This window comes from Dromiciops gliroides, chromosome 2 (genome assembly GCF_019393635.1).
Source record: "Dromiciops gliroides isolate mDroGli1 chromosome 2, mDroGli1.pri, whole genome shotgun sequence".
Lineage (NCBI taxonomy): Eukaryota > Metazoa > Chordata > Mammalia > Microbiotheria > Microbiotheriidae > Dromiciops > Dromiciops gliroides.
The window spans coordinates 679,222,439-679,245,573 of NC_057862.1; the positions used below are offsets into that span (position 1 = coordinate 679,222,439).

The 23,135-nt window shown below is 43.1% G+C and overlaps 1 protein-coding gene across 1 annotated transcript; it reads left to right on the forward strand.

The window, feature by feature from the left end:
- Positions 1–694: 694 nt before the first annotated feature.
- On the forward strand, positions 695–17,410 carry LOC122740357 (C-type lectin domain family 4 member K-like). The gene is made up of 7 exons (XM_043982453.1): positions 695–738; positions 1,009–1,070; positions 1,591–1,707; positions 3,782–4,279; positions 7,669–7,820; positions 9,784–9,902; positions 16,392–17,410. The coding sequence occupies exons 1-7, from the start codon at positions 695–697 to the stop codon at positions 16,546–16,548; spliced, it is 1,149 nt and encodes a 382-aa protein (XP_043838388.1). The 3' UTR covers positions 16,549–17,410.
- Positions 17,411–23,135: the final 5,725 nt, after the last annotated feature.

Here is a 23,135-nt window from a genome sequence, read left to right on the forward strand (position 1 = left end):
GGACCTCTTGGGCAGCAGTTTGGTGAGGCAAATGGACCCCCTTTCGGAAGAATGTCCTCAAATGCCCAAAATGATAGATGTAGAATTACCAAGAAAACCATTACATTAAAATACAGTTATCAAAATATGTTTTTTTTTAAATTCACGGACTTTTAAGGTGAAAAACCCTTGATTTAATCTAACCTCATTTTCCAGAGGAGGAAACTGAAGCTGAGAGTGAATTGACTTGTTCTGGCTAGCCAGGTCCCAAGCCCAGCTGCTCCTCTGTTGCTGAAGGATGGTGAGGGATGCCAATGTTCTCTACAATTTGGCCTCATGGGACAAAGCCCCTGACATTATATCTTAGTTCCAGCTATTGTTAAGTGTGTGCTAAGACATACTTTGCTTCCTTTGTTCTCTGTGAAACACTTCTCACAGTCTCAGGTGGACAACAGGATGGGTGTGGGCTCGCTGAGGTTGAAAAAAATTGCCTCCTATGATCACAGAAGTAAGTTGAGGCATCATTAAAGGTGCCCCAGAGCCATTTCTATAAGGCTTCCCTGAAACTGAACAGTTTCCTCCCTGGGGACCCCACCAGAGGCATTTATGCTCCAGTGACCATGTTTTGTAGCTGGCCCCTCCTGGCCTAAGATTCACTTCCTGATCTTCTGGTTGGGCCCAAATGAGAAGAAAGGGTGAAGAGCAGCATTTATAAATGGGCCACCTGCCTCAGAGCCCAGTACCGAGAGAGAGAGAGAGAGAGAGAGAGAGAGAGAGAGAGAGAGAGAGAGAGAGAGAGAGAGAGAGAGAGAGAGAGAGAGAAGAAGAAGAAGAAGAAGAAGAAGAAGAAGAAGAAGAAGAAGAAGAAGAAGAAGAAGAAGAAGAAGAAGAAGAAGAAGAAGAAGAAAGAGAGGGGGAGAGAGAGAGAGAGAGGGAAGAAGAGAGAGAGAGGGAAGAAGAGAGAGGGGGAGAGAGAGAGAGAGAGAGAGAGAGAGAGAGAGAGAGAGAGAGAGAGAGAGAGTTAGCACTCAGGATGAACATAGATGATTATGAGAACATTAGCCTAGGGAAGCCATCACCCTGGCCACTTGGTAAGTGTCTCCTAAATCCAGCTTTTCTCCTGGGTCTCCTTTCCCTCCCCTCTATCTTCCAACCCTTCAGAGGAACTTCTGAACTCAGGAAGCCATTCTATGCTCTAACTTAGGGTTTCTGGGGTCAGGTGTGGGAAGGATTTGGGGAGGGGATTAGTCTTTGACAATGACCCCTTTGGGAATCTGATTGTCTGCCTTTCCTCCAAGAAATATTTGACTTTTCTTCACTTCTATCTGTGATGGGGCTGCTTGAAGTGGTGGGCATCTAAGCACAGAGAGAGATGAGCTGATTGTCTCTGGGATGTTTGAATGGGAGCTGGGGGTCAGGTCAGCTCTTGCAGGGACACAGGGCACAACATCTCATTCATTAGACTGTGATCTCCTTGAGGGCAGATACTGGGGTGGTTTTGGTTTGGGTTTTAGCCTTTGTCTTTCCGGCGATTACCACAGTGCTTGGTGCACAGTAGGTGCTTCACAGATGTTCTTGAGCAGACTTGACAATGAACTCTCTCCCTCCCAGGACAGTTCCTCAGGATTGAGCCACATTCCACCCAGAGGACTCCGAGGATGGCCCAAGTAGCCCTGGTACTCCTGACTCTGGCCTTGCTGGCCTCCCTCACCGCTATCATCATTTTGTGTAAGTCCCTGGGTGGTTTTTGGCTTCACATCTGTGCTGTGGTCCTCACCCATGGCCACTTTCTGGGGCTGTCCCGGCATCGTTGGACCCCAAGGGATCTGGAATAATTACCTTGTCCCTTCTTCCCAGCTTCAGGAAAGACCTAGATGAAAGCCATTCTATGGCTTCTAATGAAAGCAAATATGGATGCAGGCAGGTCCCCGTTAGTGTGAATAAGGATTTCTCCTCATTCACATTAATCTGGACCAGCTGCCTGGTACTTTAAGGTTTGCAAAGTGTTTTGCATATATTATCTGATAGGATCCTTAAAACAGTGTGGAGGGTGTTATAACGATGCTCCATTTACAGGTGAGAGAGATTAAGTGACTTTTCCAGGGTGAAGCCATGAACAGACACAGCAAGTGTCTGAGGCTGGATTCGAACTCCGGTCTTCCTGTCTCCAAGTCTAGTGTTGTACCTATGACTCAATCTTGCTTCTATGTTTCTAGAACAGTGCCTGATACTGACTGGCATTTAATAAATGCTGGTGGATGGATTGTAAAGAGCGTTGTGTTTGGAGTCAGAAGACTTGGGTTCTCTTCTTTGCTTTACTCATTACTACCTATAGGATTGGAGCAAGAGCATGTGTCCTCTCTGGGTCTCAGTTTCCTTATGTGTAAAATGAGAGGTTTGAGTTCAATAAAAGAACGATGAGGCCGACAGCTAGGGGGTGCTGTAGTGCACAGAGAGCTGGGCTTGGAGTTTGGAAAGCTCATACTCTTGAGTTCAAATCTGGCCTCAGATACTTGCTAGCTGTGTGACCCTGGGCAAGTCACTTAACACTGTTTGCCTCAGTTTCCTCATCTGTAAAATGAGCTGGAGAACAAAATGGCAAATCCCTCCAGTATCTCTGCCAAGAAAATCCCAAATGGGGTTAGGAAGAGGTGGATGTGACTGACATGCTCAACAACAACAAAAGTCCTCACTATGTATATAACACTGTGATAACTTGGGGGGGGGGTATAAATATTAAACAAACACTGTTCCTGTTGTCAAGAAGCTTAAATCCGAATAGGAAATGAACACACGTATAGGGGAATGACAGCCAGGGAGGAGAGTTTGGGCTTGGAAGTCATAGAGATGACCTTTGAAGTAGTCTCTAAATTTATGGTTCTAAACAGAATATTTCATATTTTTGAAGATTTGGTTGCCAGGGCAACCCACTCCGGCTGGTTTCATCTTCTACGCTCAACCTCCATTTCTCTTATACTTTCAGAGAGAATTGTTGTTTTTGGTGGGGGTGGGATAGGAGCTGGATCTGAGCTTTCATCAGGGTGGGAACTTCTTCCCCTGAAGTAGTCTGTAATGTACAGTTTTTGAGAGGAGTCTGGTGAGCTAAGAAGTTAAGTAAGCTGCCCAAGGTCATCCAGCCGGTGTGTGTCAGAGGTGGAGCCTGAGCCCCAGTCTTCCTGCCTCCAAGACTGCCAATCTACCCACCCTGTGTCATGCTTGCTTTCTATTAGGGTGGGCTAGGCAATTTCCTTTTGTGAAGAGAATAAGATGAAAAAAGGAAGCCAACGTATCCAGGCCACACGGGTCATAAGTAGAAAATTTGGTGTCAGTAAGTATGTCTTCCCCTTTGGGGCCAGACTCTTTTTACCTGGTGAAGTCCAGACTGTGACATGTGTGTCCAGGAAGGACATGCATTGATGGGGCCCAAGAACTCCCATCCTCATTTTTCAGGATTTCAGGGTTTTCTTTCCCTACCAGGGAACCTGGCTTGGAAGGTGGTTGTTGACTTTGCAGACAGCATCTGCCTCAATCTACCTCACGGGTACAGATCTGATCCTGCAGGTATTTATGAGCCAGGGCTACTGGACTAAAAACAGAACATCAGGATGGAGGATTGAAGAGGGCAGAGGCAGGTCTCTTGGTTTAACACTTGCCTTCTCTCCAGGAGGATGCAACATGCCCCCTCTGAACCAAAGGGCTCATGAGCAAGCCAAGTAGCCTGAGATTCCCAATGGACTCTCTTATGAGAGCCATGTCTCCTTGAAATCTGACACTAGGCAGATTTAACTTTTCAATCTATTAGATTTCCAGATAGAGACTTGCATTGGAAGTGAGGAAGTCCAGCAGAAGGCTTGCCTGGACAATATTACCACCTTGACTTCAGAGATGCAGATGTTAAGTCATGGGGAAAACCCGAGGCTTCAGACGTTAGAGACCAAGAAGCCCAGGAGTGGCTTGGAAGATGTCACAGCGTCCAGTGCCATCATGGAAAGGTTAAAAGGTCACTTGGAGACCATTACCATCCTCCCTGTCAGCATCCATCAGGTGCAGATGGGGCCCTCTGGAGTGGACCCTGAGACAACGGAAAGTCCTGTGGAGAAGGTCCTAAAGTTTGGGAAGTTTACTGAACCACCTGGAGGTCCTACAGGGGAGGCCCTGGAGATTGGAGGGGTCACCGAGACACCTGGAGTCCACGTGGAGAAGGTTTCAGCAACGGTTGAAATTCAGACAGACTTGAAAATGTTAAAAGACCTTCTGGAGGCTGTTAATGCCTCCTACTTTGCAGTGAGAGAAGAGTATAGTAAGTTCATGGGTCCCGTGGGACTGGGGAGTTTTTTCTACATTCTCAGCAGCTCATAACAATAGTTTACATTTGCATAATAGATAAAAGCTTACAAAGGGCTTTTTAAAAGTCCTCTTCTTTGTGGAAATCTTAATGGGCATGACTAATACTAGAATCAGAGATTTAGAGTTGCAAAGGACCTTAGATAGGATGCTGGGTTTGCTGTGGGGAAAACTCCTGAGTTTGAATCTTACCTCAAATACTTTCAAGCTGTGTGACTCTGAGCAAGTCATTTAACCTATCTCAGCCTCAGTTTCCTCATTTGTAAAATGGGAATAATAATAGTACCTACCTGCGGGATTATTGTGAAGTTCAAAATGAGATATCATGCAAAGTGCTTTGTAGACCTTAGAGTGCTATATAAATTATCATCCATTACTATCAGCATCGCCATCTTCTCCTCCTCCTCTTTCTCCTTTTCCTTCTCCTCCTCCTCTTCCTTCTTCATCATCATTATCATCATCATCACTTAGGAGTGAATTGACGCCAATAGAATGGAAGTGACTTGTCCAAGATCATGCAAGTACCAGAGTCAAAATTTGAACCCAGGTCCTATATACATCATTCAACAGAAACTGCTTGCTCCAAAGTAACTAATGATCAATCTCTTAATTGCCAAATTTAATAGCCTTTTTTTTTTTTAGTGAGGTAATTGGGGCTAAGTGACTTGCCCAGGGTCACACAGCTAGTAAGTGTTAAGTGTCTGAGGCCAGATTTGAACTCAGGTCCTCCTGAATCCAGGGCCAGTGCTCTATCCACTGTGCCACCTTGCTGCCCCCTAAGTCCTATCATTTCAATTTTCATCCACCTTCCATATATCTCTCTATATACATATATGTGTATATATGTATACATATGCATATATATGTATGTATATCCCTCTCTTTCCTCTAGCACAGGCACCACTCTCGTGCAGATCCTCATCGCCTCATGCCTCCATTATTACAATAGACTAATGGTGGTTCTCCCTACCTCAAGTCTCTCCCCACTCCAGTCCATCTTCCATTCAGTCGCCAAAGTGATCTTCCTAAAATGCAGGTCTGACCGTGTCACCCCCTTACTTAATAAACTCCAGCGGTTCCTTCTTTCAGCAAGGATCAAATATACAATTTTCTGTTTGGCTTTTAAAGTCTTTCACATACTTATCCTTTCCTATATTTCCTGTCTTCGGCCTTTCTCCTTTCCCTGAATACTGTTCAATCCAATGACAGTAGCTTCCTTGACGTTCCTCACCCAAGGTATTCCATCTCCAATCTTCAGGCATTTTCCCTGGCTGTTTCCTATGCCTAGAGTGCTTGCCTTCCTCACCTGACTTCTTCCAAATCTCAGCTCAGGTCTCACTTTCAGTGGGAGGGCTTTTTCAGTCTCCTTTGCTTCTAATACCTTCCCCTTAAGAGTACCTTCATTTACACTGTTTATATTTTAGTTTGCTTGTTGTCTCTGAGCTCTTTGAGGGGGAAGCTGGTTTTACCTTCCTATGTATACTATGTGCCTTGTGCATAGTAGGCACTTAATAATTGCTTGTTAGCTGACTTGATTCTAGCTGCAGTTCCATAACACTTTGCAATGAGACACTCTGTATCATTGTCTTCATTTTGTAAATTAGTCAACAGGCTGAGAAAAGTTAAGTGGCTTGCCGTCTCTGTATTCTCTATGCCTGGCATGGTGACTGGCACATGTAAAATTGAAAATGGATTTTAATTCCATATTTGAGACTTAATCAAGCTGGCATGGATTTAATCCTCTCTCATTCTTTGTAAGTTCAAATTCTAAACTGTTTATCTTTGTAATTTTACCCTTCACCTACAAGGTCAAGCTTTTGCCTTTTGTTCAATTGTTTCGTTTGTATCTAGCTCTTCAGGACCTTGTTTGGGGTTTTCTTGGTAAAATTGCTGGTGGTTTACCATTTCCTTTTCCAGCTCATTTTACAGATGAGGAAACTGAGGCAAACAGTGAAGTCATTTGCCCAGGGTCACTGAGCTAGTGTCTGAGGCCAGATTTGAACTCATGAAGATGAGGTTTTCCTGATTCCAAGTCCAATGCTCTATCCACTGTGCCATCCAGAACCCTCTTAACTCAAATTCAATCTGCCTTTTCAGATTTCACCCATGTTTGCCTTATTTCCATTTCTCAGCAGGGAAGTAAATGGGGAGGAGTTGAGATGGTGCTTAACCCACCCCCTCATTAAAGTATCTACCAATCAAGATTGCCATGATGTTGGGGCAGCTAGGTGGTGCAGTGGATATAAAGCATGGGCCCTGGATTCAGGAGTATCTGAGTTCAAATCTGGCCTCAGGCACTTGACACTTACTAGCTGTGTGACCCTGGGCAAGTCACTTAACCCTTATTGCCCTGCAAAAAAAAAAAGATTGTCATGATGTAATGTCGGATCAATCAGAAGACACTTGAGGTTTTGCTCTGTCATCTTGCTAATTGTTATAAGAGGCCTGTCAATCTTCACTCAGAGTCTTTGGTCATCGAGAGAGGTCATTGACCCAATTTATTGGTTATTGCTAGCCTAACTAATAAACTGATCATGCTCAAAACCATGTCTCTCAGTTTACCTTAATTCCAATTGTGACACACTTAGTAGGCACTTAAAAATTTTTTGGTTGATGGACATGATAGCTATCATCAGGTATATGGTGGACTGTCAGAGAAGAGAGATTAGAGTTGTACAGCCCTATTGTGTGCCAAGCACTGTGCTAATTGCTGAGCATACAAAGAAAGCAGTTCAAAATCTGATGGGGGAGACCACATTCAAACAGCTATGCACAAACAGGATGAACTGAAAATAAAAAATGAAGGGAAAGCATTAACATTATAGAGCTTACAATTTTATTGTGGGGGAGGGCAGAATTTAGAGGTACTGTTAGACTCTAATTTGAATCCAGGTTCTCCCAATGTTAAGTCTGTTGTTGATCTCACCATCACACTACCCTGCCTCATCATTGGGAAAAAGATCTGGGGCATAGCTCCTTTACTGGTTTTACACTGCTAAGAACTTGGCCCCTTTTCTAGAAAAATATGCAGTTCTTTCTGCAGGGACAACTGAGTCCAAGAGGATGCAGATCTAGCTCAGTGTACCTCTCTCCACAAGCATTCATTAAATTCTTATTATGTGCTAGGCATTGTGTGAAGCTATTTCCCCCTTTCTCTTCTGTCCCAGAGTTAGATCTAGCTTAGTTCTCCTGCTGTAACCAAGCCTCATCCAGTGGATAGAGCAACATTCATATACCTGGGGACTTATAGGGCCAGGGAAGGCAAGGCTAGCCCCCTTTCCTACAATTGGTGGTTATTTTCCCCTGTGGTTCTAGGTCCTTGATTTCTCTATTCTTTCTTTTCAGGGACCATCCTTACCCTCCTTTCCAAAGGTGGGAAGTTCTACAATGGAAACCTTTACTATTTTTCCCAAAAGAAAACATCCTGGTATGAGGCTGAAAAGTTCTGTGAATCATGGGGGTCCCATCTAACATCTGTGGCCTCGGTGGAAGAACAGGTCAGTCCTTCTAACCCTGACTCACGGTAAGGCTTGGGGGAATGGGGTAAGGAATCACCCTTCTTAAAGGTGCTCCCCCATCAGGGCAAGGTTTGCCCGATTCCAGAGGAGGGCAATTCACACGGTGAAGGTCCTTGAGCCATATGAGGACTTGTTGGAGGAACTGGACATGCTCAGTCTGGAGAAGAGAAGATTTGGTGGGGAGCAGAGGGGCATTGCCCAGGCTGACCCTCATGCCTAGAATGCATTCTCTCATCTCTGTTCCTCAGAACCCCTGATTTCCTCCAAGATTCAGCTCAAGAGCTTCCTTGTGCTTGAAGCCATTCCTATTCTCCTCCAGCTGTTTACGCCCTCTCCAGACTATCTTGGATTGATTTCGATTATACTCATATGGATACTTTTTGCTTCTCTCAATAGAATATGAACTCGAGTGGTTTCCTTTTGTATCCCTGGTGCCTAGCACATGACTGACACATAGCAGGGGCTTAATAAAATGCCAGTTCATTGACTGACTGATTGATTGGTATGATAGCTACCTTCAAACATTTGCAGGGCTCCTTGTGGGAGAGTCTTGTTCTGCTCAGCCCCAGAAGGCAGCACTAGGAGGAGCAGGTGGAAGGGACAAATTTAGGAGGCAGATCTAGGCTTGATGTCCAGGATAACTTCCCAACAATTGGAGCTGCCCCAGAGTGAAGATGGCTGTCTGCTTAGTGGCCAAATGAGATAACATATGTAAAGTACTTTGCAAATGTGAACACATTACATGGATGCTGGTTGTGTTGTTGATGTGCCCTTCCTCACTGGAGACCTTTACCTAGGGCTGGATGACCACTCATCAATAAGGTCAGAGGGGATTCTTGCCTGGGTATGTCTTGGACTAGTTGGATACCCAAACCCTGGAATATTGTGGTTCTGACATGCATTGAAGCAAAGGGCTCAAAGTGGCTTGCCCCAAGATAAAGATGTCATGAAGCCAGAAAGACCATTAGGAAGTTCCTCATCCTAAAGGAAGTCAATGGGTGTTGAATATGGTCCATATTCCAGCCCTGCTCTGGTTCCCTAGAGTAGTGGTCTCCAAAGGTTTTGGTCATGCACTCCTATCAGTAAGGTATTACTAGGCATGTATCCTCAATAAATACATATTTATTTAGATATCACTTTCAGATACTTACTATTAAGTAGGCAGCTAATAGGCTGAAGCAGCTAGATGGTCCAGTGGATGGAGCACTAGGTCTGGAGTCAGGAAAACCCGAGTTCAAATCCAGTATCTCATACTTACTAGCTGTGTGACCCTGGGCAAGTCACTTAACCCCTGTCTGCCTCAGTTTCTTCAACTATAGAATGGGGGTAACACCTCCCTCCCCAGGTTGTTGTGAGGCTCAAATGAAATAATATCTGTTAACCTCTTAGTATAGTGCCTCATACATAGCAGGCACCTAATAAATGCCCCCCATTTCCCATTATGTTATTATTACTTATATCTTATGTATATTATGAAGCAGGCACAAAAAGAGAAGTTTTAAAGGGATATAATAAAAGAGAAATACATGACATTTAAAGCAAATTTCATATATTTTATTTATGAATAAAGCATAGCCATCAGTGGACTAGAGCAGCAGAGTGTTTAAGAACCATGAATGAATGAATGAATTCTGTTCTTCTCATTCATTCATTCATTCACTCCAGGAGAATAGAGGAGGCCAATTGTGGCTATAAGCATCCCTGAACAGCTGGATGTCTATGTTACTTAGTTCTAATGTTTGGGGTTTACATTCCATTTTTGTGTATTCCCTGGGGTATATGCACCCCACCTTGGACACTATTTCCCTAAAGCACTAGAAATATCTTCCCTCACCCCATAGGTGACTCCATATGACCTCTGCCACCCCACCCCACCCCACCCCAGTATCAATACTTGTCCATAATGTCTTCCTTCACTTCCTCTGTGGTCATTGTGTTCTAGGAGTTCCTTATTAAGAGAGCCAAGGGTATCTCCTACTGGATTGGCCTGACCAAGCAGGGTACTGAGGGCAGCTGGCACTGGGTTGATGGGACTCCCTACAGTGAGACCAGCAGCAGAAGGTGAGTCCATAGTTACCATTCTTCTGGGCACATCCTTGCCTACACAAGCTCAGAGAGATTCCAAAAACTTTCCCTGGGGTCAAGCTTGAAGAAAGATGAGACTTCCCTGGCACCATTCTGCTCTCAGACTCCTTGTCCCCACAGTCCCTCAGGATCATTCATTTGCTCTCTTACCTCTTCCCCAGCTGTCAGATAGGAACATGAGCCTCTCCCTAGAGCTTGTGGATTTTTGTCTCCCACAAATATCGGACATTGCCACAAATCCCATGCATCTGTTGCCTTCTCTTCCCTCCATTCATGAAGCCACCACCCTTGGATGGGCTCCCCTCACCTCTTCTCTGGTCCTCATTGGTCTTCCTGCCTCCAGTTTCTCTCATTCTCTTCTTTACCAGGCTACCAAATGAACATTCCTAAAGCACAGGCTGGAACCTTGCCCTTCTCCTCCTCAACAAATACTGGCGGTCCCTATGATCTCTTAGTGTTTAAAGCCCTTTACAGTCTGTCTCTAACCTTCCTCTCTGGATCGTTACCTCTAACTCCCGTTCTCACATTCCTTGGTCCAAGCAAAGGATTGTCACTGCTGTAGCTCACACAAAATAGTACAGCCCCTGCCTTCATGCCCAGAGCTCCTTCTCTCCTTTCCTCTGTCTCTCAGCAGGCAAGTGAGGTGAACTTCCTTCAAAATTCAGCTCCATGGCCATTTCCCACAGGACACCTTCCTTACTCCTCCCAATAGCTAGTGTTTCACACTAAAAAGTTCTTGCATTTGCTTGGTATATATATTGTTTATATAAGCCACTTAGCCTCTCAATGCTAGAGGCAATATTCACATATATTTTTACAATATTCACAATAATCACAGCCTTTAGACTGTGAATTGCAGAGAAGGTGCTGACCTGCATTGGTAGAGGGAATTTCATCACCTGGGAGTTTCTTATATGATTGAAATCACATCCAACTAGTCTTTGGGTATAGCCACTTGACTGATTCATAATATACCTAATTTATGCCATTATCTAGATTATATATTTACATTTTTAATACAAGAACAGCTCAAGATGCTTTATCATATGCTTTGCTAAAATCTAAGTAAACTGTATATGTGTATATAATATGTACTATAATATAACAATGGGGTATAGGGTGTGTTCAGGGAGGACTAACACCTTTGGTGTGAGGGCTGCCAAGCCCTTTTCAGGTCTGCTCATCCAACTCTGGTGTCTACCTGATCCACCCTACTCTCATTTGTGGCTCCAAGAAGCTCTAACATGAGCAATGGCCACACCCTAGAAAACCATTTCTGCAGATGGGCAAACCAGGTTGAGGGTAGCCAAGGGTTTTCAAACCCGTGGGTGAGTTAGAGGGTGTCTATGTGTGTGTGTGCACATTTGTGTATGTGTGTGTATCATCTATATCTGTATTTGTATATCAATACCCACACCCACCATCGACCATCTACCATCTACCATCCACCTCCACCTCCATATCTATATCATCTATCTCTATCTCTACACGTACACGTACATTTATAGCTATCTACATCTATGTCTATGTCTACATCTATGTCTACGTCTATGTCTATGTCTACGTCTATGTCTATGTCTACATCTATGTCTACGTCTATGTCTATGTCTACATCTATGTCTATGTCTACGTCTATGTCTATGTCTACATCTATGTCTACGTCTATGTCTATGTCTACATCTATGTCTATGTCTACGTCTATGTCTACATCTATGTCTACGTCTACATCTATGTCTACGTCTACATCTATGTCTACGTCTATGTCTACGTCTACGTCTACGTCTACGTCTACGTCTATGTCTACGTCTATGTCTACGTCTATGTCTACGTCTACGTCTATGTCTATGTCTATGTCTATGTCTATGTCTATGTCTATGTCTATATGTATATCTGCATCTGCATCTCCACCTACAACACCTATACCTATACCTACATCTACATGTATATACTTCTATAAGATTAGTAATCCTTTCAAAGAGGGAGTGAGATGAGTATTTCTGATGTGACTTGTTCTTCATAAAGCCCGGCTACTTAACTTTTTGAGACTGTCTCCTTTTCTTATTATTCCTGTAGAAACCAACCCAGCATTTTGCCAGGAATCACATTCAAACTTGCTGGCCTTTAGTTTGCAGATTTCATTGTCTCCTCCTCCCCCTTTTGAAAAAAAGAACAACCTTTGTCTATTTTTCTGTGGAGAATGTAATTCCTTGAGGGTAGAGAGCAATTCTATTAATTATAAATTATAAATTATAAATAACAGTTCTATCCCCCAGTGCCTGATACTGGGGGCCTGAACTCATCAGGAGCAGGTAGGTACTTATTTATCTGAGGGGTCAATTTCTGATCAGCCAATTTCATTCCATCTTTTTCAGATCACTCTCCTTAGTTGAGAAAAACAGAAGGAAAATAGAAATTGAGCAGACCTGCCTTCTTGCCTCAGTTGTTGTTGGTTTATATACTCCTCACAGTTCCTCTCTTCAGTCCAATATAGCTAAAACCCTCTTTTTATTGTCTGAGCTTTTCTTGCTGGTTTCCTTTTATTTTGAGCTTTAGCATTCCTGACACTCTCCTTAATGTACCATCCCCCACTTTTGTATTGACTCTTTTACCTGCTCTTGCACCTATCTTCTGCATTTAAAAAAATCTAACTTGGTGCAGGAGCATCCACTTTTGTTTCTTCAGATCACATTCATATTCCACTCTTCTTTTTTTTTTTTTGGTGAGGCAATTGGGCTTAAGTGACAGCTAGTAAGTGTCAAGTGTCTGAGGCCAGATTTGAAGTCAGGTCCTCCTGAATCCAAGGCTGGTACTTTATCCATTGTGCCGCCTAGCTGCCCCTTCCCCTCTTCTTGAGACCATTTCAGTTGTTGGCTTCAGAATTTGATTTTTGAGAGTTTCCTATCCCTCCTTGACTGACTTTTTCTATAATACTTGAGTCAATGGGAAGAAGCCATGTGTGGGTTTGACCATGAAAAAGTGATAGCTGACTTCAAATATTTGAAAGACTTGTGTGGATTCAGCTTGTTCAGAGGGCAGAACAAGGAGAAATCAAATTTCAGGCTGATGTCAGAAAGAATTCTTTAATCATTAGAATTAGTGTAATGGGCTACCTTTGGGAGGTGGTAGGTCCCTCTGTATTGGAAAGCTTTAACCAAGAGCTGAATGACAAGCTATTGGGTGTGGTATAGAGAAGAAATTTTTTTGTAGGTACAGGTCAGACTTGGTGGCCCCTGTGGACCATTCTGACTCTGAAATTCTGTAGGAAAGGGAGCAAGCATTTATTAACTACCTACTGTGTGCCAGGCACCATGCTAAGCACTTTGCAAACATGATCTCTTTTGATCCTCACAATAACCCTAGAAGGTAGGTGCTATTATTATTTCCACTTTACAGTTGAGGAAACTGAGGTAGAGAGAGCTAAAGTTCTTTGCCCAGGGTCTCATAGCTAGTAAGTGTCTAAGGATGGATTTGAGCCTGACACCAGGTCTGGGGCTCTATCCAATATCTACCCAGGCACCTAGCTGGGCTTGGCAGCTCTGAAAGACCAAAGCTGACATATTCTCAAGTCCATGGGTAAGCTATGGGGGACAATATGATAGGGAAGGGAGGCAAAGGGAAGATGGAAGGTCAAATTCCCCTGTTATAAGTCAGGTCTTCAATCTTGAGATAAGCCCAGTCTCTTCTATTCCATCCTCTTTCTTTCCATCATTTCAAATCTATTTGATGTTGCCCAGCTTCATTTCATCGAGTTTTTCATTCCTTTTTTTTCTTATTTAGATTTGTGATAAAATAATTCCATTTTTTCTCTAAGTGGAATTTTTGTTTGGGGCTGGTTCCTAGTTGTCGTTGTTTTTTTTAAAATTTCCCAACCCAATAACCTTTAAATGATTGAATTGGTGACATGATGCACCAGTTTCACCACCTCCCCTAAGCATTCAGTGCCGGTGCACACTGTGACCAGACATGATTCCTTTATGCCTCAATGGAAAGCATTTACAAGATCTGATTATCTGCATCAGCAGAGGACCCCTGTTCATTCTGGAACAGAAAAGGCACTGTGTGGGCATGGTACATTGCCATGGTAACAAGCTTCCCTGTTGCCAGCTGATCCTCCTGGGTCCTCCATTGCTGCCTTGGCCGGCCTTCTTTACTTCTTTAATACTTGGGCATCTTGCAACCTTAAGTCCTTGACCAGCAGGCCTTGTCTGCCCTGCTGTCCCCCAATCAGCCATCTGGTCCACAAGCCATCTTTGCAGTATCAGGATGGCCGAGAGCTGCCCTGTCAACAATAGTGTCCCCATCATCGCCCTCTGCTGGACCAAGAGGGAAGAGCAGATGATTGAGACTGGAGGAAGACAAAGGCTTCACAAGGCATCGATTCAATTCAATAAGCATTTATTAAGTTCCTACTGTGTGCCAGGCATGAGGCAACAAAGACAAAATGAAAGAATACCTGCCCCCAAGACATCCACGTTCTACTGGGGGAAACAACACATCAGCAGATGAAGCAATATGAGCTATATTCTTTAATATACTTTATTTTTTATTTTATTTTATTTTATTTTTGGTGAGGCAATTGGGGTTAAGTGACTTGCCCAGGGTCACACAGCTAGTAAATGTCAAGTGTCTGAGGCCAGATTTGAACTCAGGTCCTCCTGAATCCAGGGCCGGTGCTCTATCCACTGCGCCACCTAGCTGCCCTTTTAATATACTTTAATTTATAATTAGAGAGTGGAGGCTTATTGACTAGAGAGCTGATTTTAAATCCAGGAGGATCTGGGTTCAAGGCTTGCCTCTCTTCTCTCAATACTCTAGAGAAAGATGGCGGTACCATGGTGGATGGAGAGCTGGCCCTGAAGGCAGCCTCAGACACTTACCAGCTGGGAAACCCTGAGCAAGCCCCTTCATCTTTGTCAGCCTCAGGGTCCTCCCCTATAGAATGGTGATTAAAGCCACACCTATTTCCCAGGGTGATCGTGAGGACCAGCTGACACAATAACTACAAAGGGCTTAGGAAGGACCTGGCACAGAGTAGATTTCATACATACATATATACAGACATACAGACAACTATACATACATACACAGATACATAGTATTATGCATATGTTCTCTGCATGCTCTCTCTCTCTTCATTCACATATAAGTACTGTATACATGCTCTCTCTATGTATGTATATGTATATATACATATACATACATATATACATACACATACACATACACGCATACACACATGTATCTATATCTATGTCTATCATCCATCCATCCATCCATCCATCCATCCATCCATCCATCCATCCATCCATCCATCCATCCATCCATCCATCTATCTATCTATCTATCTATCTATCTATCTATCTATCTATCTATCTATCTATCTATCTATCTATCTATCTATCTATCTATCTATCTATCTATCTGTTTTCCTTCCCTTCCCCACAGGGTCACATTGGCAGTATGCATCAGAGATGGAACAAGGTTTCCTGACTTTGAGGCCAAATCAATCTTTACTATGTCATTCTTTTGCTCTGTCCTGTACATGTTATTTTTTAGTCATTTTCGGTCATGTCTGACTCTTTCTGACCCCATTTGGGTTTTCTTGGCAAAGATACTACACTCTAATTTGCCATTTCCTCCTCTAGCTCAGACAAGGAAACTGAGGCAAACAGGGTTAAGTGACTTGCCCAGGGTCACACAACTAATAAGTGTCTGAAGCCATATTTGGATTCAGGAAGATGAAGGCCCAGCACTCTGTGCACTATGGCGCCCCATAGCTGCCTTGTACATAAGTAGATGCTTAGTGAAGGTTCATTGTTTTTGAATTGAATTCAACCTTCTAGTCTCCCTTCCGTTTAGTTGCTATTTCCTTAGGCCTTCTGGCTTTCTTCATAGTAAGAATGTTGGTATCTGTATGGTTCAATTCATCCACCTACCTCTTGTTGACAAGAATCACCTCTTCAGAGTCCAGAGAGCTAATATTTGTGGAAGGTCTGAAAGCGGTTATTCTTAGCATCATCCGCCTCTTTCTACCATTCAGCTCTTACTCCTGGAAGCATGAAAGGCATCGGTGGAATCTGAGATTGTTTTCAGATTTTTCCTGGGTTAACACAAGTCAAAGATTCATGTCCAAGTAGCCAGCTCCCCAGTGACCTCAAATTTAGGGCTTCAGGGGGACTTAGGGGCTGCCTACTTCAAACCCCTCATTTTATAGATAAAGAAATGAAAGCTTAAGAAGAGAAAGAGTAATTCTTCTGCCTCCTGGTCCAGCAAACTTCTCAATGTACCATGATGGTGGATCAGCCTGGGCTTTGTCAAACCTGCCAAAAGTGACCCCTGTAGGCATAGCTTTGAAGAACCCAGAGTCACCTCTGGGTCACATGCAGGGGTCAGAGGACTCTTTACAGTCCAAATCACCAGAATGAATTTGTCTTTTTAAAAATTTTAATTAATTTTTTTCTCCAGGTTCTGGATAGAAGGTCAGTCACAACCCCAGAAGGTGAGAGACAGGTGTGTGGAGATACAGGTCAAAGCCCTGAGCTCATGGAATGACAGAGACTGTCAAGATCCTCTCCAGGGGCTCTGTAAAAAAGCACTCAGGAGGTTTGAGGACCTGCTGTAGACTGAAGAACAGAACTTGATGGGGATGTTAGTGGCCCATCCTCAGAAGAGAGAATGACAAAATGGGCCACGCCTCTCCCCATCTCTGAAGAAACCAAGACATGGACAGCCAGAAGGCCAGGTTCATTGTCCCTTCTGACTGGGCAGGGCACTTTTATGTGGTCAGTTCCTGAGGACACAACATCTGATTTATTCACAGTTCTTTGATGGTCTCTATTTTCCCCCCTGAGGCAAACTGTTAAAAAAGGGGTGATTGAGAAGGTCTGAAAATGCCCCTGCTTGGAGCTTGGCCCTGAGGAGAATAAGCGGTGACCTCTGATTTCTGCTGAGTCTTTCAGAAGCTTGTAGGGAATAAGGTGGGAATGGGTTTGTATTTATGTGAAAAGGGAAAAATGGGGGAATTATTTAATTCCATTTTACTCTGTGGTAACCCAGACAAAGAATATATTTAGAGACTATTTAGGGGAAGATATACATTTGAAGCAGGACTTACCTTCATGGAGCTTCCAATACAATAAGGAGATGATAATAATGATGATAGCTGTAGTAATCGTAATAAAAATAGCTAAATATCACTTACTATGTGCCAGGCACTGTGCTAAGTGCTTTCCAATTATCATCTCATTTGATCCTCACAGCAACCTTTGAGGGAGGTGCCACTGTTATTCCCACTTTACAGATGAGGAACTGAGGCAAATAGAGGTTCAGTGACTTGGCCTGGGCCACACAGCTAGTAAGCTCTAGAGGCAGCAAACACAGGTAATCAGAAAGGACAATTTTACCTGGAAAATGCATTATATTGGGGGCAAAACAAAGTTGTGTGAGGTTCTAAGGGTTGTTGTTGTTTGTTCTTCATTCTTGAAGAGGATCATGACATCATGACTTGCAGTGAATTGGATTTGAGTGAGGGCTGTGCAAGGTCATCAATCTCACTCTCTCCTCCAGAGCCATGTGGGCCCAGTGGCAAGATATATATCAAGATGACTGGAGAGGACCCTGGATGTTTTTTAAGGCAATTGGGGTTAAGTGACTTGCCCAGGTCACATATCTAGTAAATATCTGAGGTAAGATTTGAACTCACATCCTTCCAACTTCAGGGCCAGTGCTCTATCCACTGTGCCACCTAGCTGCCCTGAGGGTAACATCATTGTGGGAGAGAAGGGATCTTCAAGAAAGCTTCATGATATATTTAGGCTTCAGGATGGAGAACTTTTCGTGATAACAAGAGCTAACCAACATGGGAGTGGGTTACCTGAGGAGGGAAGGGTCAGCCTCTTTAAGCCAAGCCTTTAATTGAAGACTGAATGGCCACTTGTCAGAGATGGTTTTGTGATAGAGATTCTAGTCCTAGTGCACATTGTCTTGTATATCCTTTGAGGTTCTGTCCAGCTCTGGAATTTTATAACTAATTCTGGGAGTGTATCTTGTTAGTGATTAGATGGTGTGTATTTTAAAATTCTAAATGTGGGTTCTAATCTGTCCCTCCAGTTTTGGGGGGAAACTGGCCAAAATCACTGATAAATGAGTTTAGGCCTTTTAAGGGTTTATTAAAAGATATAAGACAGTGGGGGCAGCTAGGTGGTGCAGTGGATGGAGCACTGGCCTTGGATTCAGGAGGACCTGAGTTCAAATTTGGCCTCAGATGCTTGACACTTACTAGCTGTGTGACCCTGGGCAAGTCACTTAACCCTCATTGCCCTGCAAAAAACCCCAAAACAAAACAAAACAAAAGATATAAGATAGTAAAGAGAGAGAAAGATTAAGAACAGATTTCTTATAGCATGGAAATCCTAGCCTTCCTAAACCTCCCACTTGAAATCCTGCCACCAACCCGATGCCTCAAAACCCAAAGAGGAATAAGTCCCCCACCGGTGTCAACTTCCTCTTTCATGTTCTCCTTCCAGAAATGGGAGGTTCTTCAAGCTGATTGGCTAGCATCATTCAAATTCATTGGTTCACTGGACTTGAAGGTGGTCTCAAGTTAAGTTCAAAGTTTTTAGCTTCTGAGAACAATACCCTCTTAAGGGCCAGCCAGATGTGCTTACAATCTAGTTAACTGGGAGTAGGCTAATCAGCAAGGTCAATAACTCTCACTTAATTCAATCAGTTTAGATTAATCTCCAGGTGGGTCTTTGAGTATCTGATAAATCTCCTTATCTACCACATTCCATTATCTTGACACATACAATGGACAAGTCTAAAATCTAGAGTGTTGTCTTTCCAGGGCAAGAGACATGGGAAATCCAAGCCAATTCGATTCTTCCATTCAAGAAGAGACTTGAATTAGGGGGGATATAAAAGAATTCTTAGAGTTGAATGGGTTAATTAAATCTAACACCCTCTCTGAAAACTCTCTGGGAAAACATCCTCTGAGAAAAAGACCTTGTGAGGTAGTTTGAGGATGCTCAATTTATAGGTGAGGCAATTGAAAATCAGAGAGGTTCAGTGATTTTCCTATGGCTAGTAAAAAATCTGGGGTAGCATTTAAAGTGGGACTTTTAATTCCAAATCCAACAGTTGTTTTATCTACTACACTACATCTCCTCTTAAGATACTGTATATACCTCTTTTTATCCCCGTGAAAAAGTAATGGAATTTGGCAGATGCCCAGGTGTCTCAGGTGATTGATTTAGTATTGTTTGAGAAACTAAGTACCTACTTGGGATGATTAGATCTAGACCACACCTGGCCTGCCCTGAGTGGCATATACTGCTGATGTCAGCAGGGGGACCAATCTTGGCCATATAACTTGAAGGACCTCCCTTTTGGGGGAGGGAGAGAAAAGGTAAAAAAGAGAATGCTGAGACTGGGAGCTCTTTTTCCTGTTGGTGAGCCAGGAACTTTTGCTCTCCCCAGAGAACATACTAAAGCAGGGTAGCTACACAGCAATAGTGAACTAAAGGAAAGAAGGGATGCTACCAGCTACTCAACACTGAATAGAATCATGAGTAGTTATTTCTTCCAGGTCAATAAGAAAGGAGATTAACAGCCTCTTTTCCACAAACAAATCAGGTTTTATTAATGGGAATAAAATATATAACAAAGGTGAAGTTAATAAAGCCAGTGACAAGAGAATAGGAGAAGAGAAAAATGGATAAGCTACCTGGCTCTAGCAAAGACTAACTCAATCCCCAAACTTGCTTTCAGTTCAGCTAATTTGAAGAGCTGGCCTCCTTTCTATTAACTCACCACCTGGGGTCTATAGTTTCTATGGAAGTCAGCTGTGCAGCCTCAATAAACCCTGGTATTTGTTGTTAAATTGAAAGAGGCTTCCTAATCTTTTTCTTGTCAATTTGGGAGAAGCAGTTGAGGGATATTTTTTAAACAGCCCTTACAGACTGGCTTAGGCAGCTAACAGCCTATAACCCCACAGACAGCTAGCCAACTAGCTAGCTAAAATCTTACAGAGATTGGCTTAGTGGGGAAGACAAAGTTACAGATTAGAAAGCCAGTTATAATTTCTCAGATCAAACAGTTATACTAAATTTTACAATATTATATATATATGTATATGCACATATACACACATGTATGTATGTATATGTGTATATATCTATATAAATATATATCTATAAATAAAATTTAGTATAGTGACAAAAACAGCAAACATAGAGAAGCTAAGACAATCACTTCAATTCCTGGCTCCCCTCTCTCCCCAGCCCCATCTCCTGATTTCTATCCCTCCTCATTTTTATTATGGGAACAGTTATGCCCAAAGCCCATTTATAAAGGAGGAAAGTTAATATGAATTCTTGGTGATAATGATCAAAGGACAAAGTGGAATTCTAAGATCACCGCAATCACTCACATTAGCTCAAGCAGTCTTTCAGCTAGCTCAAGCTGACTGGCAGATGTGTTAGTAGGCTAGCCCTTGGAAATCACTCTGGGGCCATCCAGTAGCCAGTTCCTTTCACCATCTTTGTATCTAAGAAGCAGATACACCAAAAAGTGGGAGAGTCAGCCAAAAATCTCATCTAGTCTATAGAGCAGGATTGGATCATGACCTTGGATAGCTACCTTTAAGTTGGTCCCCAAGACTACTCCAGCTATTCACTTCCTGGATCCCTTAATGCTGTGTTTTCCTTCTGGGATTCTCTCCCATTTACCCGGTATGTATCTAGTTTTATTTGGTTATCTGCATTGTCTCTCTGGTTAGACTGTGAGCTCCTTGAGGGCAGGGACTATTCTGTGTTTTTTTTTTTCTTGCCTTTCTTTGTCTTCCTGGGGTTTAGCACAATTAGCCAGGCACTTAATAAATACTTGTTGACTTAACTTTTTGATGTCTAAGATCCAGAAAACACAGCAGAAAATAGTAAGGACATCATAGTGGGAAGCTGCTTCAGCAAGGGTAACAAGGTAGCCAATCAACAAACATTTATTAAGTGGCTACTAAATAAGACATTGTGCTGATGGGGGGTGGGAGGAGATGGGATACAAAAGGGAAGAAAATGGGGGCAGCTAGGTGGCGCAGTGGATAAAGCACCAGCCCTGGATTCAGGAAGACCTGAGTTCAAATCTGGCCTCAGACACTTGATACTTACTAGCTGTGTGACCCTGGGCAAGTCACTTAACCCTCATTGCCCCGCAAAAAAATGAAGAAAATGGTCCTATCTTGACAGAACATATAATTCAGGTTATGCACAAATCCACAAAATATCAGAGGGGAGGGGGAGAGTCAAGTGAGGCAGTTAACTGTCAAATGAGAGAGACAGTGTGTCACAGTGAATAGATCTGGAGGCTTGAGACCTCGATTCTAAACTCTGAGCCACAAACTTGCTGTGTGACGTTGGGCAAGTTGCTACCCCTGGGTGTCAGTTTCCTCCTCTGTAAGGAAAGTTAGTGGAGATGATTTTGCTCTTTAGATATTCCACCCCTCCAACCTGGATGCACTCACATTGCACTTTTTGACTTCACCCTCTCCCCCTTCCCAACTGGGTACCTTAATCCCCTTCCTCCCCCTTTTAGATTTCTTTTGTGTATTCTCTTTCCCTATTATGTTGTAAGCTCTTCGAAGGTGGGGGATTTCTTTTTCAGAAGTATTTGCACCACCAGGTTTAGTACAGTGACCGGCACATCGTAGTTGCTTAATAAATGTTTACTGACTCTTTCAATTCCAAATCCTATTTTCTTCTGTCTTGTGAGGTTACAAGGGTTTAGGAGAACTTGACGCACTGGGAGCCTTCATTAACCAGAACCTATGAGTTGAGTGTGCAAAGCATCTTGCAAACCTTAGTGAGTCCTACAAATGTGTTCTGATTATTTTTGTCATTCTTGTCCTCATTTTATGTTCAGTGATGCTCAAATAGAGCTGATCCTGGGACAAGTCTTTATTTTACTAGTGCTATAAGGATAGGGACAAGGCCTATGATTGCTTTGGAAGAGAGAATTCCCACATAAGGCTGATGCAGGTCATCTGCTCCACAACTTATAGGTATAGGGAATTGTCTGACCAGGATCACACAATCTTCCTCAATCTAAAGACCAATTCTCCATTCACTATATCATATTGTCTCTCTTCTATTGTTATGTGGTTACTGTTGGTTCATTTTTATAATAATAATAATAATTGTATATTATATACTGACATATGATAATATAATGTATACAATGCAGATTTCAAATTTCTTCACACTGAAGTTAATCCTTCTATCTAAACACCCAAGGCAGTGTGTGTGGGTTCTTAAGATTCACACCCAGGGATGGGGCCTTTGTAGGTGGCAGGGGCACATCTGAGGGTTCATGGTTTCCTTCTAAAGTGGTACTACCACTGTGTCCCTTGCAAACACTCACTCTTGGACCTGGATGATGCCTAATGATGTAAAAGTTCCGTGTCTGGTGAAACGGTGCACTCTTAGTGCCTCCTGATTCTATATCGATCTCTGTCTATATCTATATCTGTCTATTTTTCTCTCTACGTCTAAATCTATCTTTATGTCTACCTCTACCTCTATTCATATATCTGTATCTATATCCCTATCCTATATCTATACACATCATAGGCTCATTCTCACCCCCTCCCCACATACATACACATACATTATGCTCATCTTTTCCAATCCACAATCCACCCTTGACAGGCTCCTTCCCTCCTCACTGTGTCTGGATAATTGACCACCAGCATATGCATAACCAGACTACCCCAAGTCAAAGGTGCTTGGGGGTGATGAGAATGTACAGGGACCACAGAAGACATTGTCACCTTGGATGCAATTGGCCCCGGAGGGGGAGGTGCATCCTCCAGAGAGTCTCATGGGAGCAGGCATGACCCGGGCCTCGAAAAGAATTTGCGGTGCAGGGATGATAGAGCAACAATGTGTCTCCCCCACCATCCCTAGCAAACTCACTCACAGACTCAAGATTCTGAAGCTTTTAGGGGGCTCAGAGGCCATGTACCCCAACCATTCGTGTCATTTCCATGCCAGCACCCTGGGACAAGGCTTCATTTGCCCCTTTCTAGTTACATCTCTGAGCACATGCTTCTGGTGGGGAGGTCCTAAAAGCACCCTCTTCCCACACCTATGCAAATGACCACATCTTCCTTCCCCACACTCCCTCCCTTTTATCCCATTGAACATCTGAAACCTCTGC

What these genes read in the sequence shown, in the direction of transcription:
- LOC122740357 (XM_043982453.1), top strand. Translation starts at nt 695, where the DNA reads ATGGGCCACCTGCCTCAGAGCCCAGTACCGAGAGAGAGAGAGAG. An exon ending in CACCGCTATCATCATTTTGT is followed by an intron (nt 1,708 to 3,781) that starts GTAAGTCCCTGG and finishes TCAATCTATTAG; the next exon opens with ATTTCCAGATAGAGACTTGC. An exon ending in AGTGAGACCAGCAGCAGAAG is followed by an intron (nt 9,903 to 16,391) that starts GTGAGTCCATAG and finishes TTTTTTCTCCAG; the next exon opens with GTTCTGGATAGAAGGTCAGT.